At 39.0% G+C, this 24,333-nt stretch overlaps 1 protein-coding gene and 1 pseudogene across 1 annotated transcript; both read right to left on the bottom strand.

Annotated features, from left to right (window-relative positions):
• Positions 1-6,212: 6,212 nt before the first annotated feature.
• LOC104452542 lies at positions 6,213-8,991 on the bottom strand (annotated as a pseudogene).
• Positions 8,992-19,135: 10,144 nt separating this feature from the next.
• Positions 19,136-23,843, bottom strand: LOC120291272 (UDP-glycosyltransferase 76F1-like). The gene is made up of 2 exons (XM_039308431.1): positions 23,032-23,843; positions 19,136-20,090 (listed from the first exon to the last, which is right to left on the bottom strand). The coding sequence occupies exons 1-2, from the start codon at positions 23,507-23,509 to the stop codon at positions 19,582-19,584; spliced, it is 987 nt and encodes a 328-aa protein (XP_039164365.1). The 5' UTR covers positions 23,510-23,843; the 3' UTR covers positions 19,136-19,581.
• Positions 23,844-24,333: the final 490 nt, after the last annotated feature.

Raw genomic sequence — 24,333 nt, forward strand, 5'->3', positions numbered from 1 at the left:
TCCACCCACATGGACTAAGGATTATATATGTTCTACTGCAAACTCTTTAGGTACACAATATCCGATTTCATCCTATGTTTCTTTCAATCGGTTATCGGGAGAACATATGTGTTGTATAAGTAGAATTTCAGAAGAATGTGAGCCATCCTCTTTTGCTGAGGCGGCACAAAATCCCAAATGGCGACATGCGATGGAATCTGAACTTGCTGCCCTCATGGATAATAATACTTGGGATGTTGTTCCCTTACCACCACATCGAAAGCCTATCGGATGTAAATGGGTTTACAAGATCAAATTCAAATCAGATGGCTCCATAGAACGTTACAAAGCTAGGTTGGTAGCCAAAGGCTTTACTCAAAGAGAAGGTTTCGATTACCACGAGACTTTCTCTCCAGTCGCGAAGGAAGTTACTGTACGGTCTTTTCTATCTGTTGCAGCATTACGAAATTGGTCCTTACACCAGATGGATGTCCACAACGCCTTTCTTCATGGAGACTTGGATGAAGAAATTTACATGGATCTTCCTCAAGGATTACGCAGGGGGGAGTATCGGGTATGTCGTCTTCGCAAATCCTTGTATGGTTTAAAGCAGGCATCTAGACAATGGTATGCCAAATTTATTGCTGCGTTAACCAATGCTGGTTTTCAACATTCCAAGCATGATTATGCTTTATTTACACGAAATGTGGGAAGATCGTCGATTTACTTGCTGATATATGTTGATGACATATTGATTATGGGAAATAATGATTCCCATGTTGCAAGATTCAAGGAATATTTGCACTCGCTTTCCACATCAAGGATTTGGGACCTCCCAAATTTTTCCTTGGCATTGAAATTGCAAGGTCTGAAAAGGAATTTCCTCGCCTCGAGAAAATTTATTTTGCAAATTGTTTCGAAGCCGGATTATCGGGTTGCAAGCCAGCAGTAATTCCCATTGAACATAATGGCAAATTGACAACACATGAGTATGATCTCAATTCTTCTTCATCAGACAGGGATCCGTTGCTTAAGGATCCGTCAGGGTATCAACGGCTTGTTGGTAAATTGATATATCTTACCATGACAAGACCTGATATATGCTATGCGGTTCAGATACTTAGTCAATTCATGCATATGCCAAAGGAGTCACACATGAATGCAGCCTTGAAGGTTGTAAGATATTTGAAGGGGTGTCCAGGACTCGGTATATTTCTATCACGTGAATGCAACATGGAGATGACGGCATTTTGTGACACTGATTACGCTACTTGTCCAATGACTAGGAGATCAATCACCGGTTTTTGTATTAAACTGGGAAAAACGTTGATTTCGTGGAAAACAAAGAAGCAATCCACTGTGTCACTTTCATCAGCCGAATCAGAATATCGAGCCATGGCAAAAACTACCTGTGAAATAGTCTGGATACGAGGACTTCTTTCTGATTTGGGAATACAGGTCAGCGGACCAAGTGAATTGTTCTGCGATAATGATGCTGCACTTAAATTAGCAGCAAACCCAGTTTTTCATAAAAGAACAAAACACATAGAAGTTGACTGTCACTTCACTCGCGACAAGATCAAAGAGGGAGTTCTCGTTACAAAAGGCATCGGAACAGCAGATCAACCAGCAGATATTTTCACTAAGCCGCTCTGCCAAAGACAGCACAAGTTTCTATTAAGCAAGCTAGGTGTCCTTGACATATATAGGCCACCAGCTTGAGGGGGAGTGTTGGAAGATCTTAGAATCGATTCTGTACATAATGGATTCTAGTAAATATTAGTAAATAGGAAACTCTGATACATGTATATTCCTTTTCCTATTTTACTTTTTCCTTCCGGCACTATTTATGTACAATGTAATGGCACGATTGAATACAAGTCAGACAATACAATTTCCCCAAAGTTCCTGTTACCTTTCTGTCATGAATGCATCATCAAAAATGTCGATTTGGATTGGTGACTTCTGCACCGTTCAAGCCGTGGCCCGTGGCCCGTGGCCCTGACTTTGGCCCATCCATGGTGCTTGATGCATGGCTGGTGCTTGGTCCCCACGGTTGATGATGGTATGGGCTTGGCTCATCTTATTTGGTCGGACCTTATTTGATTTTCTTGTTTTTAAGCTCTACTTGTTTCACAAAAGATAAATGATTTTGAAAATATTTTCTTGAAAATAATCGCTTCAATTAGTTAAAATAATGAACTGAAGAGGCCTTTATCATTATCTACTAAGCATTTTGGTGAATAATGAAAATATTTTTCTTTCATTTATTGTTATAAGCAATATAGAAGATCATTTTTAGGAAAAAAAATTTCAGGTCATTCATTATTCACAAAATAAACAGAGCCTTAGTATTTTTTATTGTGAATATTTGCTTCTCAGTTTCTCGATGGCCATTATTATCTTAGCATGCTAGTGTCACGGCCCGAAAGAAAGCATGTCCAAGAGGTTATCGATCGGCCCACGACACTAGGCTCTAATCATACAGTTTTCAAAATTAGATCGCTTTTACTACATTTAGTAATATATCATACGTTATTTGTTGTAAAGTTCTTGGTTAAGCATGTTTGATTAAATTGCATGATAACATGTTAGTTTGCATGTCAAATAATAGTTCTTAAATGTCTAATGCATGTAAGTTCGTATATTAATTGAATTAGGAGCTTGCATCTCATTTTTGCATCTTTAGAAATTCGAGTTTGCATATTTAGCAATTGCATATCTTGGAGTATTCTCATCTTCGCATATCTAGGAATTTGCATCTTTACATATATTTAAAAATTTACACTCGAATGTTTATGCATATCTAGGATTTTTCATATCTAGAAAATAACACTTTAAGAGATCTTCCATATTTGCATAGATGAAAATATTCACCATCGGCAAGGTAAAATATTTATTAAAATAGCATTTTCATCATATTTGCATAATAAAATTGCCCCCGATAGGTTAGTCAGGGTTCTTTAGAAGTATGTGCTATAATGCATATTTAACGCATATTTAGGCTCATTGAGATCACGCGTGCGTGTGTATATGTACAAATCACGTTTGCACACCATCAAAAAGGAAATGGAAAAAAAAAAAATCATTTTTTGCATGTTAGGGATTTTAGGGTGCATTTCCGGTAAAAAAAAAAAATGGTAAAAATACTACTTTTATTTTGGTAAATGGTAAAAATACTACTTGGGTTGCATTTAGATGCATTTAGATTAAGCTTGCGTATTCATATCATTTACGATAAACATCATTTCCTTTCATGTTTAACATATAGGAAAGCAAATCGCATAAGGTGTAAAATTACTATTCTTGCTTTAGACTGAGTGCATTGCGTATTGAATATTCTAGGCTATGTTTTATTTCTATGCCTAGATTCGCATTGAAGGGAAATACCTCATTTAGGTAGGTATTTTTTGCATGTCATATCATATTTACATGCGTTGAGCATCGGCGCATTATACCAAACTCATTTGGAATTTCTTTAGAAGTTCCTGTTACCATTCACCAGTTCTTATCCCAGGACATAATGCCAAAGCGGTGATTAATGTTGTCCAGAATTGCTCGGGTCATTTCCTTTTTATACATCGTTTTATTTTGCTTTCTTTTATATTTATGCAATTTTTGATAATTTTAGACATTGCACGATATGTTGATTCATTTGCATTATTTACTTTTGATGATTCTCCACAGATGGCCATTCCTACATGGACATTTAAATTAAATTTTAGGGAATAAAATGAACCGAGATCACCTGAAAATGTTTTCCTAAAAGAAAAGAGGTATCAATGCACGGGAGTTAGTTCAATCTAGCATGGGCGTCCTACAACTTTTCAAGTTGTAGCAGCAAAAAAGGTAACCTAGACTCTTTGATTATCTACCCAATTTGGCAGAGGATATTACTATGTTTATACAAAATACATATCAAGAATCCTCGTGGACTCTGTGGATGAGTTATAAGAGCAAATTAGTCCAATCAATATAGATTTTAAACAAGTTGTGAAAGAAGATTTTTTTTTTTTTTTTGAGAATGGAATTTATTTCCTTATTTTTATATTGATCGGAGGATCAAATGCCAAAAAAAAAGAGATTATATGTTTTTTTGTGTGAGACTAAACACCTAAAGACGCACTTAAACTTTAAAAAAAATTACGCACATTTGCTCCATTTATTTCATGTAAATTTGAAAATTTGAAAAAAGATTTTCCTAACTTTATTGCTTATATCGCTAGGAAAATAGATCAACTGAAAATATATTCAATATCAACAAAATCCTTTAGGTATACATTGTTGGATGATTAATATTTTTTATTCACTTGTTTTATTTTGAAAGTTAGCATCTGCCACGGATCACCTAAGGAAATCTTGATTCAACCCATGTAAAGTAAAGCCTAATGCTAGTGTTGCTTACGAAATGTTAGATACACCATTAATATTTTGAAGATGGTTAGAATTGATTTTTGATTGCAACCTTTTATCCATGTATCTTTCAAGGAGTTCGAGAAAGATTTATAAGTGCAATCGATGCTGGAGCATCACCACTTTTTCTAAGATCACCGATTTAATTCATCTAGTTGGTGAGGTTTGCAGGGACTGTGATCTTGATGGGAAGATACCAAATATTGCAAATACAAAGAACGTGTCCCAAAATCCCTTAATTAAGGATCTATGGATCTTTATTTTTGAGGAGGTAAATCGTAAATCCGAGAATTTGATAATCACAAAAAGGTGAGGGAAATGTTTGAGACTAGAGGTGATCTATTTCTTAAGAGTGGATTGGAAGGGATCGATCGCGACAATCTTTTAGTGTATATCACCAAGCTTAATTACGATGATAGTATTATACCGTGATCGTTCGTTTTGGTTGTTTGGCTGTTGATGGTTCGTTTCGGTTGTTACTACAAACCTGACTGGAGCATATATCATAGAGAGCAGGATATCATGTTGTCCACGTTATTCATATAACTTGAATACGATTTTTGTTGAAGTTATCATGAGATGCCAAGGAGTGGATAATCATATGAACGGCAAACCTTCTATAGCAATTTTATGATTCGTCGCAATGCCATCGATCCAATCAATCCCCGTTTCTCGCCTGATAATGCGCAAAATAACGTAGATTTCTGTTGTTTTTTGTGATGGAAGCTATATTTCGATTGTTATGGAATAATTAATACAAGATTTAGGACTACGTGCGATTCTATATCTGTGATTTTTGTTGACATGTAATCCCTGTGCGAATAAAATAATGGATGGCCTGTGAGAATGCAGTGGGCGTTGAACGTTGGATGGAGATTGCTTCGAGATATTAAAGCACAAGCAAAGAAGCGGCGTCGGGTCAGAACAAGATGGAAAACAGATACAAACTCAATTCATTGATTTCTATTAAGACAACCAGCTTTTTATATTCCTATGAACCTAAAGAAAGTCGCTCAATTCACCATGGTAAAGCCTAAACCATCGGAAAGGATCAATTCAACAAAACTTCATGTATTTAAAGTCGCAAAACTTAGGTAGTTAAAGTCGAAATTGAGAGACTATTTTTGTTGCGTTTGACTTCACACATGTCATTGTTCATGGTACAAATGCAACAACAAGCTTTATCTTATTTGTCATCCTCGAACTGTTATCTCATATTGCATAAAAAATCAGAATAATAAACTCAGGGACATCTATTTGATTTTAATTATAGGAATACAAAAGTAAAAACAATAATACCAAATCTAATTTATATGTAGGTTAATTATAATTTGCATAGAACTTACTACATTGAATGAATAAAATTTCACTTAACATAAATTCATTTCACTGGAGTTATTACAAAACAATTATTGAAAAATGTAAAATATGTATCAAGTGTAGCTTATTATTCTCCTCTCTCCCCGAGAAATATGAATTGTTCTCAGCCTCTCAAGGATATCACAGGGCTTAGGTGAACTCAAATCACAGAGAGAGAGGAGAAGAAATATGGAAAAGCCAAAAAAGAAAATAGTAACCCACCGTCGCCACACGCACGTTTTAGTGAAGAGGCCGATTGGCAAAGTTAAGGAGAAAAGGGTTCGATCTTCCAAATTACATCTTTGCTATTTCGTCAAGTTAGATAAGCTCCAGGTAGCTTCCCACACAGGCCTATACCCAAGAGTCAAGACGGTCCAAGAGAAATTTGCCAAGCATTTAAGAAGACGATAAGGAGAAGGATTCATTTCAGGCGACATGCCAAATTATGATGGTCAATCTGACGCAGAAATGGGACAACATTATTGCAAGAAGCAAACGGTCACTTCAACATTATACAAGAAAACCAAATCAGACGTTCCAGTCGGTGGCAAGGAGCACAGACCTAAGGAATTTCTGAATCCGCCATTGGCAACTGGCATTTTCATTCCGCTCTTCTGAGCAAATCATCTAGCACTGTGACCTTCGAACAAAGCTGTTATTGGTTTACAACGAGCTTCACCCGATTCATTCAATCAATTACCTGGTGCCTTCTGAAGTCAGGACTCCATGAGTCGATCCAGGACCAATTTCACGACAGAGGGAGCGTCAACAGGCACCGCCACCTTCACCGTCGGTTTGTCAGACCATTCCGTGTGTTCACTGAACCTATTCAACAAAGTTGATATAGCTGAGTGGTTACAACGAGCATACTCAAGTGGAGGAACTTCTTTACAAGCACAGCATATGAGAAGGGTAATCCAACCTCCTATAGTTTGGATTAGAAACGCTACCTCTCCTCTATACTTCTATTCTTTGTTATTCGGCAACAATACAGGGGGGAAAAATTCTTTGTCCCTTTTAAGGGCACTTGAGGTGCAAATCCGTTTGTTGCATCTTCTCAAAATCGAAACTTCAAGGAAATAACTCTTTATTTTTCCAGATTTTAAGCAGATTTCAAATCCAGCACTGTGCCCTTCACAATATATTAATTAGATCCTGGACTTTTTATTGGGTTTAACTAATATCAGACAGCCTTGCTTCATGACATGATGCCCACCATCAGTGATCGGCACTCAGAAAAAGTTATGTTGAATAAGGGCCCCTGATAATTGAGCTGCGGCATTCTACCTACCTTTTCTGTCCATTATATAGTATAGTGAGCCCTCTTGTGATACCGGTCGTTTGCACTCTAACCACACCTTCAGTGAAAGTTACAAGTGAAGGGTTAATAGCTACAAGTATTGTTGTTGGATCGTGGAGGTAAACTCCTGCACCAAGATGACATATAAGTGTTAAAAATAAATGATGGGAAGATAATAAAAACCATGTCCTGAATCATGATGTTTCAGTAAGCATACCTCTGGTGAAGTATGCTTCACGATGATAGGAAAAGTACACTTCCAAGATTCTGGAGAGGTATTGAGCAAATCTTCCGTTTGATTGAACCAACTTATCTCTATCTGCATCTGTAGTGTCTCAAAACAGTTCAGATTAAAAAGCCTGGCAATCCATAATTAAATATGTAATTGACAATACCAGGATTGTTATACAATTCAAATCTTTTATTAAATGGATTAAGTTTATGGTTGTTGACTGGCCTGACTTTTGGTGTCACTACTGTTTAGGCAGAAAATACTTCAAACGGTAAGAAGCCGAATACTTGCAATTTGTCGCACTCAATCAATGAAAAGCATTCTTTGGCCAAAAAACAGAAAGATCCACAGAGTAAGCAACGAAAGTGGACTTGTGAAACTATGCTGGAAACAGTTCTGACCCTTAAGTAAATTTACCCTTCAGTTAAATCATCAGAAGAAAAACTAACACCGTATGTTTCTCCAAAAGCAGCAGATAGGATGCTTTACTTATAACTAGAATGATTAAAGAATCACTAGAAAAATTTACCAAAAAAAAAAAGAAAAAGAATCACTAGAAAATCACTAGCATTATCTCTGCATGCTCTATGCTAAATCTCTATCTAAGTCCATCGAAACTCGCGCACTATTAGCAAATTTTAACACTAGCTGACTTTACCTGTCAAAACAACCTGATGGGTTACATTTATTCCAAGCCACGGTTAGTTAGAGAAAGAGAGCCTTTAAGCGAACTTATAGCAGCTGTTCAAGTTTTACATTGCAGGTTTTAAATATTGTCTTGGAAGAAAAAGAAGAAATTTGACAACTCATATTGGTTTCAGCTGCTGGATTCACGTTGCCATTAATAGAAAAAGCTCCACCAAGAAGCACGGTCTTCCCAATCGTTCTGGAAAAGGTTGGATCTTGGTGAAGAGCCTGGATTACATATCCATTTGACAACTTATGAATAAGCCCTGTTAAACAAGCATGATTTGTGTATGCTACCAAGTGAAACAAGCATGACAAAAGATCAAGATTCTGACCAGTGCAATATCTAGGAGCTGGCCCAATGCAACCACAGTAATTTCCCCGAGATGAAGGTTTGCTTGCTCGATGAGAAAAGTAGCTGCTTACTGTCCTATTTGTTTTTTCCCTTTGGTGGTGGGAAGTTTTGATTGCCAAGTCTGTTAGCGCCATGGACAAAATTCACAATTCGAAGCTTTGTACCTCTCTATAAAAGAAACGACGATGAATAGAACAATTGATCATGTTTCTTTTAAGATAAACAAATGGATTTTAGTTGTTTAGGAGGGCGTATGAGAATCACCTCACAGTCAGAATGCCATCAAAATTCACCGAGCTTAAGTATGAGATTTGAAAATTGCGGTCCAAGAACATCACAAACATGTAGTAAAGGATCCAAGAATTCCCGGTAATTAAAATGAAGAACCGAGAACCAGCCTTGCGGCCTTGCAGGGTTCCCTTGCTTTACAAATGAACTTCTAAATTGCCAACGATGCCTGCCGGGAAGGTGGGTCCCACGATGAACTGGACTTTACCCGATCCGCGTACAAAACAGGACTTTATTAATCTTCTTAAGCAAAAATGAATTTTAAATTGTTGAAGGTTTCTTCTTTTTTCTGTTTTTTTTCCTCGACCTACATTTTGAGGAGGTTTGGAACATTCTAATAAGACATATATGACAGTAGAGGATCTCAGATACCTCCATCACGGTTTTTGTTAAAATGTTAGAAAAATTTCACATTAAAAAATTGGTGCAGTGTAAAATACTTAATATATTTTAATTGGTCCATAACTCATTTAAACTTAGTAAATGTGGATCCACCTCAATATGTTAACGGATTTGAACTTGGGCTCTTTAATACCTTCCAGTAAGAAATATGTTGACCAATGTGCTCCCAATGGTAGCCTTCATGGTTTGGTCACGGGAGAAAAGGAAAGATTGTTAAGATGCATGGATGAATTGTGTTAGGAAGTCTCACATTGTTAGCCTTCATGGTTTGGTCTGTGAGAAAGGGGAAGATTGTCGAGATGCACATTTGAATTGTGTTAAAAAGTTCGACATTAGAAAATTGATGTGGCAGTGTGGATGTGACATCCCGATTTTTCTCAATTTTATTTTCAGTCAATTGAGTCGGGCAATTCATCCGTGCATGTAGTTCGTCTCTTAGAGTTGGCCACTCACGAGGGAACTAGTTTATTGAGTGAAGTAATTAAGGAATTTTACCGCGTCAGACTTGGGGACCGATCACCCCCTCGGGTTGGATGCAAGAAAATTTCCCCAAAAGCTACTCAATGGATTAGGCGAGCTGAAATCGCACCGGATTGAATTCAACCGTAAAAATGGGATTGAACTTAGAAGTTGGAAGCCGGTCATGTCACATACCCTATTAGAACCTTGGATTAATTTATGGACTTTAATTTGGACTCAATTAGAAGAGAATTGATGGAAATTGAAGTAATTGGATGTACAAGAACTTGGACCCCGGCGGAAATGAAAGTGAACCTATTGGAAAATGTTATGGAGGGTTTGAGTTAGTGGAGAATGACATCAGCGGGTGATGTCATGGTGGAGGCAAATTCAAGGAGAGCTTGACAAGTGTCACAAGCCAATTGGCTCACCAAAAGTGGGGATGTCACTTCCCTCTTGTCCCCATCATCTTCTTCCTTTTGAATTTGGAGGAGAGAGAGGGAGAGAGGAGGAAGAAGACCAGTGAAACCGCCGAGCTCCGTCCGCCCCTGTCGCCCGTTCGTCGCCGTTCGTCGCTCGCCACCGGAGTCCGCCGTCGCCACTCGTCCGTGCGCAACTGTTCGCCGTTCCGTGCGCCGAGCCGCCTTGCCTCCGTCTCCGCCGTGAAGCCTCGACCGTCGCAGCTCCAAGCCGCGTGCCGTTCGTCGTCGCCGAAGCCCCGTCGCCGCCGTCCGCCGCCGTGAGCTACCGTTCGGAGCCCTAGCTTCCCTCACCGGTCATTCCCCGCCGTCTCTCCGCCCGTTCAGCCGCCGTTCCGCCACCCTTTCAAGCTCGGTTAGTTGCTGGAAAAACCAGCAAGAACCAGCTCCTTTTAAGCTCGGTTTGGCTCCCTATTAGTCCTCATTTGGTGTTGATCCGTGTAGGTTTGTCGTCGGCGTCGTCGTGCTCTTCGCCGGAGACTCGTCGGAAAGCGATTCCGGTGAGTTTACCTCACTAATCCGCGATTAGCGAGTTAATGATGCCTTAAGTAGGTTTAGCTTAAGTTGATTGAGATTAGGAGGTTATATTAGTTTAATTAGTTATGGATTAGATTAAAGGGTTTGTTTAAATTAAGGTGTGTTTAATTAAGGGCTAAGAGAGTTTATTTTAAAATAAGCCTTGATGTGACTTAAAGGAGTTTATTTATGATTTAAATAAATGCTTCGAAATTGTTGGATTATTTAATAATATACCTTATTCCGAAATTCGTTAAAATACTTTAAAAAAAAAAAAACTCGAAAAATTTATTTTTGACCTAGTTGCTCAGAATTTCGTGCCGATCGTTGCTGTGCTTGTAGAATTTGAAATTGATGATTGGTTGTGGCGAATTGAATGTGATTTCGATTTATGAGGATTCTTTATAAAATCCTGAATATGGAAATTGAGGAGCGGTTGGCCCCGAAATACCACCTATTAGAGGTTGGGCCCGATGAGGCCGTGAATTACCACCTGATTGTAGGTCGTGCCGAGTGGGGCCGTGATTGCCACTGGTTATTAAATCTTCCTACCAAGTCGAGATGGGTAGTAATAATTGAATTGCTAGAGTGACATGTAATCGGCCGAGCCGATTGATCGCTGAGACGATCCAAGTGGTTGAGTTGTTGTGATGATGTGATTGTGCCTTCGTTGTTGAGTTACTAAAATTGCACGTGGTTGAATTATATAAACTGTACTAACCTGTAGATGAAGGATAAGGTGAGGTAAGTTTTCTGGATGTTGTGGCTAAGCTACTTTGAGGGCGTATTTACTTTCTAATAGGGGTTTAGGAGGGGTGAACTTGTTGAGACAAAGTCTCATCCCGGTTTGGGGAAAAATATTATAGGACCGTAGATGGCGGGACCCCCAGAGAAGAATGGCCTCCCAGTGCAAATCATCGAGCAGGTGCGCAGCACCCCTGATTCTGGGAGCCATTGGGTCTCTGAGCTGATCGGGTCTACCGTGTGGATCCGGAGACCGAAGATGTTAGGGTGCCCCATAGGTATAGGGCTTGGTTCCGTTTTTGGGCCAATGGTTTTAGGATTGGTCCGCTTGACGCTTTGACATTCCCCGGTTGTGATGGATGCTCTTCTAGGAGAGGGTGTGGCTGACCTTCCCGATGGTAGGGTGGACAACCCATCATCTCCGGACCTGCGCCGTCGGACGTGGAGGATGTGGGATCGTCGAACGAGTCCAATTAGTAGTCTGAGGACCGTTCTTCTTTTTGGTGGGCTGATCCTTGTTGTGTAGGCTAACCCTCTTTTGATGCACATAGACTCTGACCCATTTTTGGTGTATAGGCCCTGGATTCGGTTGATGTATGTAAGCCCTGGATTGTTGATGATATATGAAAGTATGTTGTTTGATTTTGAGTTGATGTTCCTGCTGTTCTATCCCGTATGCTTTTGTAAGGGGGTTTCTTAGTACGTTCCGCTTGCGCATTAAAAAGTAAATTGGGGTCGGCGACACTACCTGGGAATGTCGCATTTGCATGACCATAGCGGGTTGTTCACGTGTCTCGGGGTTCGGGGCGTGACAGTGGAGCAGTTAATATATATCATATTTGGCCAATAAATCATTGATTCATGGGTTCAACTAGATGTATTGATGTGTTTAGATTTGGAGTTTCTCTTGGTGATCTCCTTAGGTATAGGTATCGAGCTTCTGCTGCGCACTCCCAATAATTTTGTACATGAAACTATTGGACTTTTTCCGACACTTCTCGCATTTTCGTCCCTTTTTGGTTCTTGTGCCCATGAGTAAACCATATCCAAAAGCAAATGTGCTGGAGAATGAATGATAATGTTTTGCTTGGAAAGGAAATGCACATGAATCTGTACAAGCATGTGAAGACATACTTGAATCGACTCTTTGTATGATACTAGCTTGCCTGATGACATAAACTGCTGAAATCTGATCGCTTGAGCAACTAGAAGTCAAATGAAACTCGAAGCTTAAGCCTAATAATGACCATTTCATGGTTATCTAGTTCATACTCATGAGGCTTATTTGTGATGGGTCGTTCTTGCTCGGATATGAAGAGGCAAGGGATAGGAGAATCTTTTGATTGTTGAAACTTCTATATAATCGTATCTTGGTATGCTTTGTTTATCTCACTTGTGGCTTACTAGGAATGCCAGGTCGCACGCATTTTTGTTAGGAGGAAAGTTCTCTCTATACGCGCCGCGCAACTACCTTCCTTTCCTTTTCGACGAGGAAAGCTTTTGATGATAGCCATGAACTTTTATGGTACTGAGGAGTATTCTTCGATTTCTGGTGATTGTTGCTGAGATTGAAGTGAGCTTATGACAAAGGTGGTCTTGATTAATTGAATTTGCCAATTTATATAGAGAACTTTCTAGTAAACCCTTCCACCATATTAAACTTTTGAGTTTTGTTCTTGACTTAGCCTTCATTCATTTGTCGAAATATGTGACTTTTTGAAAAAGAATATAACAATATTTTCTTGTATTCAACTAAAACCCGAAATGAACTAGAAATATTTTCCACCATTTGATAGGAAAAAATTACCCAAGGAAGAAAAAAAGAAAAGGAAAGGAATAAAAAATAAAAATAATTCAAAAATTCAAAATTTTTAAATATTTGTATAAGAACGAACATTTCATTAATTAAAGACTCAAGCTCGAGCATCGAAAACTTACACATGGCCTTTGTGGACCGAAAGCTTGAGTATTGAGGACCTAAGCATGGCCTTTATGGACCCTGGCTTGGGTGTCGAGGAATCGAGTACAGGCACCAGGGATTCGAGCCCAACCTCGATGCACCCAAGCGTGGGTGTCGAGGGCCTGGGCCTGGCCGCCAAAGGCTTGGTCTTGAGCACTAAGACCCGAGAACAAGTGATAGGGTTTTTGTGCTCAAGTGTAAAGTTTTCGATTTAAATGCTAATATTTAGTCATATTTTGGAAAATGTTTCAGTTTTTTAAAAAGAAAAATATTATTTTCTTGAATTTAAGTATAAATTTTCCATTGACTCATTTTCCTAAGCGAACCGAGTCACGGAAAATGAGAAAAATGTTTTCTACGAGATGAATGGAGCCTAAACTTTCCTTTATTATAGAAACCTATACATACTATCCTGTTGATTGGCTGTTGCTACGCGATTCTAGTTTATCAACTTATAAAATGCAAGTTCACATAATACATCTCTCGAAAGAGCTGTCACCTGGTAATTGACGGTTGTATAATTAGAACCAATTTAAATCAACCAGCTGAAGAGAAAGGCAAGGGGCATTGTATCCAAAATTCGATCATATGGGACATGTGTCAGATACGACATGATCCATTAACTAATCTAATTCATCCAAATACTATATAATCATGTATATAAAAAAGTGGGTGAAGCTCGTGCGAGATTGATACATGTGGCATGCTCACGCAAGATTTACCCAGCTATTTGCTTTGAAAGTTCTCGGGATGCTGCTCTCCAAAATAAGCCTGTGGTTTTGACACCTTCTTGCGACCTATCTCAAAATTGTGTGCGTAATCCATTACCACGACCACTCACGTAGTCAATTGCGCCATCTCCTCTCACCGTATGTGTATAATACCTCGGACGTCATGCTTGAGAATACAAATTGGATCTCTCCCAACATGATTCGATCTCTCAATTAAACCAATCCGCTCTTCGAGTACCCTGAAAGATGCCCCCAGGCTATCTAGATCATTCACCTCAGTCCCCGACTTCTCAACTCGTTTCCAAGCTTCAGTGATTTGACTGTCCACCATGACTTCTAAGTCTTTCACAATAACTCGAGCTCTAATATCAAATGTCATGATCGAATCTATTAACTCAGCTTGAAGTCCAGGTGGTGTGTACTATCCCGATCGCGAGTAGTAGATCAACCTTCTCAAGCGTCTAATGCCCTAATGCTAAGACACGTGCACAATTCTCAGGGTTGTATGTGAAAGAACAAGAATGGAAACGGGTAATGAAAAAATATTTTACTTGGTTGCATTGATTTTCGGTACAAGCAATGTACATCAAGGGACTATAGGGATCGGCGATTCTGAATGGTTGAACCCTCTAGAGAGTTTCGCAGATATTAACGCCGACATTAACTTTTGTAGCATGAGCAGGTGCATGGGATGGCAGCATCTAAAAATTGTGAAAAGTAAGAAAAGTAAACTAAAAAGTCTAAAATACCCCTACGTTTTGTGGATGCATGCTGGATATAAGCGGCTATGGACAATGCCCTTGGACAAGCCCGGACCAAGGCACTTACAGAGGACTTGTGCCACCCGGTCACTGACTAGGCCATGGCCGGCCCAATCTTGGCCCGACCACACTCTCTTCTTTAAAAAGAGTCTTGATTTATGCCCACTTCCTAAGGATTCACCTGGCCACTAAGTTACAATTTATTAGAAGGATTGGAATCTTCTTCTGACTCTGTTCTTGCGGACTTCAAGCGTTTGTCGGCCTTATGCTACAATTTTTTATTTTTTGTGAATTAGCCGCGTCTTTGTAGTTTCTCCCTTTCTTTTCCTGTATATTCTTGATGTACTTGAACAGTTCTCCCTTTTAGTAAATTCTTTATCAAAAGGAACAGTCTAGAAGCTGATTAGGGAGACATCTAGGGTTTGCCTTTTTTTTTTGTTTTTGTTTTTGGGACATACAAAGGGAAAGAGAGAACACGGAGAGGTGGTGCGGAAGTGAGTGAAAAGTGAGAAAAAGAGGTGATTTTAAAGCACCATATTCTCACAACTTCCAAATCGACTTATGTTACTTTGATGTGGCAATGTATCAGTAGGGTGACTAACGATAGACTAGTTGCTACAAGCAATTTTTGGCAAAAATTAACTAGAATGACTACATTAAAATTTTGCGCAAAGATTTAAAACTAGATTGATAAAATTATAAACTTTAAAACTGAATTGATATTTATACGATATATTTAAGATTGATTGGGTAATTTTCCTGAATATCCTAGGCTATGTTTCATTTCTCTGCATAGATGCGCATTGCAGGAAAGTACCTCAATTTGGTAGTATTTTCTGCATGTCATTTCATATTTGTATGCGTTATTTAAATTTGATCATTGGCGCATTATACCAAACTTATTTGGAATTTCTTTAGAAGTTTCCGTTACCATTCACAGGTTCTTATCGCAGGACATAATACCAAAGCCGTGTTTAATGTTGTCCGAGAGGGCTCGGGTTATTTCATTTTTGCTTGTTTTATTTTGCTTCCTTTCATATTTATGCTCTTTTTTTTTTTTTTATCTCTTGCTACCACATTGCATACCAGAAATTTATGAAACACTAAATACATCCGATACGATCACCATATTCATTCTGACATTTAATAGAGAAGGCATGGGTGCAGTAACATTTTTTTTTTTTTTGGTAAAGGTAAGAAATTATATTGAGCTCCAGATAAATGTACACAAAACGGCGCCAAAAACTTACACTCTAGCTGCAAATACAGGAAGAGTGGAAGAGAGCCAAGGAGAAGAAGGGCAATACAAATAGCAAAGCTAGACTACGCAACAACAAAGCACAAGGAACAGCAAAAAGCAGTCCAACTGAATCTCTACACACACCAAGGAGAAGACCGCATGGGTGCAGTAACATTATTTAGTTTATACGTAATTAATTTAGATTCGGTCCCTCAAAGGATGATAGAAAGGTTGAGCTCAATCGATGGAGTTAATTATCAAACAAATCAAATAAATGGATTTCAAAGAATGTATATATAAATATATATAATTAAAAAAAGGTCATCATTGTTGTGGATTATGCAATTTTGAGTTGTCTCTTCCTGCCTCTCATCTTCAAGAAAATATTGGGTGGTCCAAGGACTGCACGGCAGTGTGGTTCCAAGCCACTCAAAAAGCGACATGTGAAGGTGCAGCGAACGAACTTTCGCACAAAAAAATGATTTTCCTTATCTTAATAACCTGACGCTAGCCCTGCGCCCTCTCTGTGCTCTCTTCCTTCTGCTCTGCAAACATTTATTTCTTCCTCTTATATTCTCTCCTTCTTTGAAGAAGGAAGAAGAAACGCAAACCCACTTCCGAATTTTGAATCTTTGCCAGATTTTGCCACTCGTGCAGCAGCGTTACTTGGCGTTCGTGAAGCGACCGTCCCCTGTCATCACCGACGAAGCACATTAAGACTGCCCCTCGTGCAGTGACGCGGGATGGTAAAGCCGAACGGGGCAGGGATCCTGAAAGGGAGTGAGGCAGAGGCAGAGGCCGAGGCCGAGGGGCATGCGATCGCCCTCGACAAGAGCTACGGGTTCTCGAAGTTCTTCGGGAGCATGTACTAGCTTGGGGACGAGGTTGAGACTTGGGAGAATGCAATTTGATTATACTTTCTATTCAAGGTCCAAGATGGCTCGATTTTGGTAAAACCGTCTTGGATGTCACACCAATGATGGCATCCTTTTTTATTCACTCCTGAGATCCAAAGCATTCAATAAGGGCGCTGCGGGCGCGTCGGGGAGAGCGAGCAGGGGAGAGGGCATGTGGCACGAGAGAGGGAGAGAGTGGAGAGAGGGCTAGTGTATGCAGCCTAGCTGACAAAGAAAGATTTTTTTTTTTTTTTGGTGCAAAAATTCGAGGGTTGACTTGGAACCACGTTGGCTCCACATGTTGCATTTTGAGTGGGTCGGAACCACGTTGATTCGGAGTCCCGGATCACCCGATATTTTCTCCTCTCACCCTCTCTCAACTTTTCTTTGTCTGTTCCACTTTTGGAGGGAAGAGATTTTACCTACATCTCTCCCTCCCCTCTTGGTGGCTTCTTTTTATACTATCCTGATTTTATATATAGGAGTTTTTCTCCTCCAATCTAATTTTAGATTTTAGAGTTTAATGAATAAGTATTCTACCTCTACTTTTAATGATGTTCATAACAATTTCGGTATCAAATATGTGTTCATTCAACATGTTTTAATTCAAAACTTTGGTGCTTGACATAAGCTACAATGCTCGATCTCATTGGCGTTAGATTTGAGCTTCTTAAACATGTTTATATTGTTTTTATATGGTGATAGTGTTGGGGACACCGAACCTAGCCCTTCACTGCTAAAAGGTAAAACCATACTTATAAATAGAGATTTCGGCATGTGCTTTTCATTGATGATGTTATGTGATTCCATGATCGGCCGTTGATTCTTTCGCTTAGATATAATCATTGATATATTCTTGAAGGACGAGCCCTAATTAACTCTACCAACCATGCTCTATTGATACATCTTGATTGCTAGTTTTTGTTTGCTTTGGAGCTCTATGAGTTTGTTTTGTTATTGTGACTTTTGAAATTTCCAATCATGTATCATTTTTGTAATGAATGGAAATTTCTTTTGACAAAAAATATAAAAAATTTACAGATTATAGTAAACAATAATTACTAGTTGAATCAAATTAAGTAGATTATAGAAAAATTTATAGTAAGTCGAATGTAGATCGTCAACCCTATAATTTGTTCTTCCATTTGGTGCCTCAGTCATCCTTAATCTTGATGTATTGCGTAATAAGTTCCGAATTCATCCCTCACCCTTTTTTACATGGATCAAAGGCTGAGATCAACGAGGCACCAAATGGGAGAACAATTTAAATGTTGAACATGAAGATAGAAGAAAGATCTAAGAGAGTTTCATATTACTAACACTCTGCAACATCAGATCAAAAATCTCATGTCGTTGGCTGACCCGTCACAATCATTAAGACAAAGGAATTATAACCTTTAGGGGATATTATCCCTACAATTAACAAAGTGACATAATCAATTTTATAATTGTGCATTTAAACAAATTACTCATTATACTTATATTTGTATTTTTAACAGTATCCAAAATTCATTGTGGAATGTGGATCATGGTAAATGCAAAGGGACACAAGTAATGCTAAGTATGGATTGATAAAATAGACTAAATAGTTTGTGAAGAACTTCCTAATAATAGTGAATTAGTGTATGACATGCTATTAAGTTTTAAATATTGGATGATGCAATAAGTCTCAAGCGCTCTCTCTCTCTCTCTCTCTCTCTCTCTCTCTCTCTCTGTTTATTATTATTATTATTATTATTATTATTATTATTATTATTATTATTATTATTATTATTATTATTATTATTATTTATAAAAAGTTGCGATTAACTTCTTCCACCGGAACCTACCCATGTGGTGGTCCCATAAGTAGCCACATATGAGAGATCTAGATAAATTTTTATATGAGCGGAGCATATATATATTGAATTTAATTTGGAGCATCTAACACGGTTCTCATGCAACTTGTATCAATCCTAGCAGTTCGTATCGAGTCTAGTATACATTGGGTTTCTCAATATTTTATCAAAAATCGCAAATTTGATCACTAGATGGAATTCATTACACTTTTTAACAAAGAAAATTCTCGATTACTCCCTAGAAAAGGTTTAGCAATTCACCGCACTTCATAATAAAAGGTGCTGCATTTATAATGTAATATGACATCAAAGATGATATTGTTTAAGCCCCAAAACAACACCTTTACTAACCAAATTAACGAAATATAACACATTTAAGAAATAATATCTAGTATAATGTTTAGAGGTTATTTAAATGTGTCTCGTTAAACATGTATAGTTGAGAAAAGTAGCATGTTAATTTATTTAATTAGAGTGACATAAATGAATTTAAGAGTTGATCTGCAAAGATACACATTTATTATTCATCCGTACATTGAAACCGACCACGATTGAGCTCCGACAACATGATCATTTAAAAGACAATATGTGACTGATCAAAGCATCCAATGCTTGGTATGAAGGGCCGCCTTGTCGCACGGAGATACTGGCCTTCTCCTTCAAAACCAATGCCCTCTCTCTTATTTCTGCTCCTTCTCTCTCCGCCAGCAGCCTCTTGATGGACCTTGCAATGTTCTCTCTCAAGCCCGCCATTCAAGTGCACTCCAATTCTCCAAACATCGCTCACATACCTTGCATTCACTCCTTGATCAGCAAAACGAGGCATGCACAACATTGGCACTCCTTCACTTATGCTTTCCAAAGTTGAGTTCCAACCGCTGTGGGTCCAAAATGCTCCGACAGCAGGATGAGCCAACACTTCCTTCTGGGGTGCCCATTTCACTATCTTCCCTCTCCTTCCAATGCCTTGAGAAAGTGGCTCGGTGACTTCTCTAGCCACTCCGGATCGTGGACTGACCTGGGCCGGACCACCCATAAAAAGGGCTTCTCTGAGTCAGCTAGGCCTAACGCAATCTCCAACATTTCTGCCTCGCTCATGGCCGCGAGGCTCCCAAAGCTCACGTAGATCACAGACTTGGGCGGCTGTTTGTCTAGCCAGGAGATGCAGTCCGTGTCCTCTGCTTGTGAGCTGCTCGAAGGAGATATCACGCAGAATCTGTGAGATGGACCGATCGGAAAAAAAGGAACTGACAAAACTTCCCGGAGAGACGCGAGATCAGAGTGCTCAAGCTCTTCGAATGTGTTGATGATGACGCCAGAAGAGTCCTTGATTACTGCGATCAGGTTATCCAAAATTCGGAACATTACCTCCGGTTTCTGTGGATCGACTGCCGGGATGTCTTTAACTAGTAAGGGCGGAAACTCCTTCACTGCCTCTTCGGATCGGGAACCTGATACACTCCGTACGAGAAACTTTACTTTATGAGAAAAAGGCATTCCCTTGGCAAGGAAAATATCTAAAGGAGCAAGCAATACATGGATCTTGACATCCAGACATGCCTATATGATTTCATCCAGAAAACTACTGCCATACACATGCATCGCACGGATTTGTATGATCTACACCTATAATTATTTTCCAATAAAACCAGTAAATTTTCCTGTGAAAAGCTTTATTAAATTGTTACATTCGGCATAAGAAATAAAGCACCAGACAGATCCTTCCAATCGTGTACATTGCTGGAGCGCCGGATGATAGGGGTCAGTTGCCATAGGTCTTCATTGGGGTTTAAAGGCCCTTGGGCAAATGCAGGTACTATATGGCAATATTTTTAGAGAGCTTTGGGGAGACGCAATTGCATCTCCAAAGCCCTCTGAGTCCCTTAACCCTAGGAAAATCTGTAGGAGCTTTGAGCTTTGGTATTTTGGAATGCTGATGCACTTTTTTCTTCCAATTTTGGCCAAAATTTTCTTTCAAAATTCGAAGATGTCCTCACTCTTTTCCATTGCTTGATGTTACCGGTGATGCCATAACTAACCGCTGACGAACCCTTGCCAAGGGTCACCAAAGGCAATAACAGCTGGTGCTAATCCTGGCTCGCCGATGGCCTAAACTCTTTGCCAAGATCGATGAAATGTCGTGTTCAATTTTATGTTGTTTGTGTGATTTTTTTCTCAAATACCATTTGAACCAAAATTATTTCGTAGTGTACTTTTAAATTACACTTGACCAAACAAAATTTGTATTTCGAAGAATACCATTTAACCAGCCATCTTTGCATTTTCCCAAAGGTCTTCCTTAAGAGCCCAACCAAATGCAATATGAGGACCCTGAAGTCTTAATGAGTAATTTAGTAATTATTCTGAAACTTGATATAGCAACGCGCTGGGGAACATTGCTAGTTTTCTTATGATTCATGATCACCAACTTGTGCTGAAAGAACATATGGTTAAGCAATCAACAATGCGATAATGATTTAGTAAGATAATTATTTTTTTTTTGTCAAATAGTAAGATAATTAGTTAATCAGTAAATTTTATTACATGGTTTGATAAATTGGGTTATGTAAGTTGATCAGGAATATTGTCCAAAAAATGCTAAACCTATTATATTTATGTCAATTAAGTCTTAAATTTTTCAATTTTGTCAATTAAATTTTAAATCTTTTCACTCTTTGCCAATTGAGTCCCTTTGTCAATTTTGGTTGGAAATAGCTAAGCTAAGTACCGGTAGTGCCAAGTGGCACTACCAATACTGACATGGATAATTATTAATAATATTTTAGCATTTCTTAAATTTCTTTATTAATTTTTATTTTTTATTTTTTCTTTCTTTTTGTTTTCCTTTCTTCTACCTTTTCCTCTTGCCGGTGGTTGGCCGCTAGCCATGGCTGGGTTGGCTACCCTCCATAGCCATCAACAAGGACCGACTAGGCAAGGCAATCCGAGTCACAAGCAAAAGGGAGAAGAAAAGGAAAAAAATCATAAAAAGAATTTAAAGAACTCAAAATATTATATGAAAATATTATTGAAAATTGTTCATATCGGCGCTCACCATCCTATGTGGTATTGCCAAATCTACGTTAGTAATTTTTGGGAAAAATTAACCATATGGACTCGGTTGACAAAAATAAAAAGTTTAGTACTCAATTGGCAAAATTAAAAGTTTTAAGTCTAAATTGGTAAAAGCGCAATAAATTTAGGACAGTTTGAACAATTTTCCCTAAGTCAATCTTAATACTCTAAGGCTCCATTCATTTCGTGAAAATTTTAACGTTTCTAGAAATCATTTTCCAAGAAGCCATTTTTCAGGAAAATAACCATATTTTCAGGGTGCTTGGCTAAATTTTGAAAATGAACTAGAAAATATTTTCCTCCGTTCAGTAAGGAAAATCTTTTCCTACATGCACTCATTTTCAATAATTTTTTTATTATTTTATTTTTTAAAATCAATTTTTTTTAAATTTTTTCTTTCTTTCTTCCCTTCTTCCCGGGCCTTCTTTTCTTTTCTTTTCTTCTTCTTCTTTGGCCTTGGCTAATCATTGGCTATGGCAATGGGCGGCTAACAACCTGCCATTGCTAGCTCCAAACTCCCCCTAGGCCGGTGAGGCTTGAGCTCATAAGATTCGACAAGGTCAAACCTTGCTTGATCTAGCAATGCCGAGGCCAGCAAGCTCGAGCCTCGCCAGATCCGGCAAGCTAGATGGGGCTCGAGCCTCGCTCGAGTTTGCCAAAGACCCTTGTCGGCCTTTGGTGACCTTGGGCGAGGCTCGAGCCTGCCTAGCTCGCCCGATGTGGCGAGGCCTGAGCTCGGCGGCCTTAAGCAAGCTTGACTTTGCCAAATCAGACAAGGCTCAACGTCGCCGGCCTAGGATGAGGTTAGAGCTCACTAGTGGCTGGTCGTTGGCAGTCACCGTAGCCAATGACCGGCCAAGCCTAAGGAAGAAGAAGAAGAAGAAAGAAAAAGGAAAAGAAATAAAGAAAAATTCGATTTTTAAAAAAGAAAACATAAAAAAAAGTATTTGGTAAAAGAAAGTGAAGTGGAAGAAGTTATAAAAAGTGGAAAACATTTTCCCATTTTTCGGATGGCGGAAAATATTTTCTTTTAACTAGTTCAATTTCTGTGAAACGAATGCCGAGAAATTTGGAAACAGTTTTTCTATAAGATATTTTCTATGAAACGAATGGAGAATAAGATTTATGATAATATGGTTAAACAAAATTGAATTTGATCACCCATATGCATTGGCAGAAGCCCTTCGTAAAACTTGGGCAATGAAGGCAAAACTAGACTTTTCCGTTAAATTATCACAGAACCCACATAAAATCAGAATTTTTTAATCGAGAAACGAGATGAACAGACTCACACCATGAAACACTAGAAAAGCTTACCAAGTACCGGAACGTATCCTTTCTCCTTGAGAACGGGAAATATGGTAGCAATATAAAGAAAAGCTGCGCCGGCGGTCCGCAGCACCAATGCATGGACCTTCAGCCTCTGGGCTACACTGCACGTAAAGCTGAACATAGAATCTGATATCAAGCAAGCGATGGGCGCCGCATCGCCACCCTGCGATGACACCATTTCCCGCAGGCATTCCTCGAAGGGGACTGCGCACCGGACGTCGAGGAGTGCGAGGAGGCCCCGGGTGTCCAGCGTGGAAGCCTCTGATTGGTCGATGCCGTCCGTGATGGATTGGAAGGCAAAGTTGGGGTGGGAGGACGGATCTGGGGCGTTGAAGTTGGTGTGGACGATGGTGATGGAGAAGCCTCGGGCGTAAAGGATCCGACCCAGTTGGAGCATTGAATTCATGTGGCCTTGGAATGGATGAGGAAAGAGGATCAGACGGTGGTTGTTTCTTGGGTTCATTATGGACTTCGTTTCTCTGGTCGCTCGCACGTTAATGGAGGGAGGTTTTCTTGAGAGATATGCAGAAATCCTAGGTTTTTTGTTGCTTTATATGCTCTTCACGAGTTGGGTTTATAAAACTGGTATTGCTGATCATGCGAGATATAACATAGGATTAGAGATGGCTCGGTCGTGGAAACTCGTGAAATGAACATTCGATGTTTTAGGGAAGCATGGCGAGTTTGACTATTAGGTGTTTTAGTTCTAGCCCAAAAAGGGGCGAAAGAATGTTAGGTGTTCAGAGGCGAGCAAAGCGTGTGGTCAGAAATAAATGCAACTGTTGAAATAGATTGGACCAAGATTCATGATGTCGCTGGAAAAGCTTTGGTATTGCCGGCGGTAGGCCTGCACAAAAATGCAGTTTGTGTCCTTTTTTTTGTGTTTACCTGCATACGTATATATATTCTATTTACATATTTTGCTTCAAAAAAGAAAATGCACTCTTTTCATCTTGTGGTTTGTCTAATAACTAGTGATTCACATCATCTAGGTAAAATATGGATAAGTATCATTACAAGATGCAAAGTTCGAAAACGTCTTTGTAAACATTTGGAACCAATTTTCCTTGCATAAAAGGTCATAAGTAATCGTGTTTCTCATGCTTGTCTCCGCTCATTTTATTTTCTCCATTATACACCCCTTTTTTTTGTTGTGAATTTCTGTCTTTTTATCTCTCTCCCTCGTCGCACATGATGATATTAGTTTTCTTATCATTGAAATGTGGGAAGGAGCTATCCACGTCGAGGACTCTTTCTGAGCATTACTGTAGAAGTTTTACGCCTAGA

This window comes from Eucalyptus grandis, chromosome 1, assembly GCF_016545825.1.
Source record: "Eucalyptus grandis isolate ANBG69807.140 chromosome 1, ASM1654582v1, whole genome shotgun sequence".
Classification (NCBI taxonomy): Eukaryota; Viridiplantae; Streptophyta; class Magnoliopsida; order Myrtales; family Myrtaceae; genus Eucalyptus; species Eucalyptus grandis.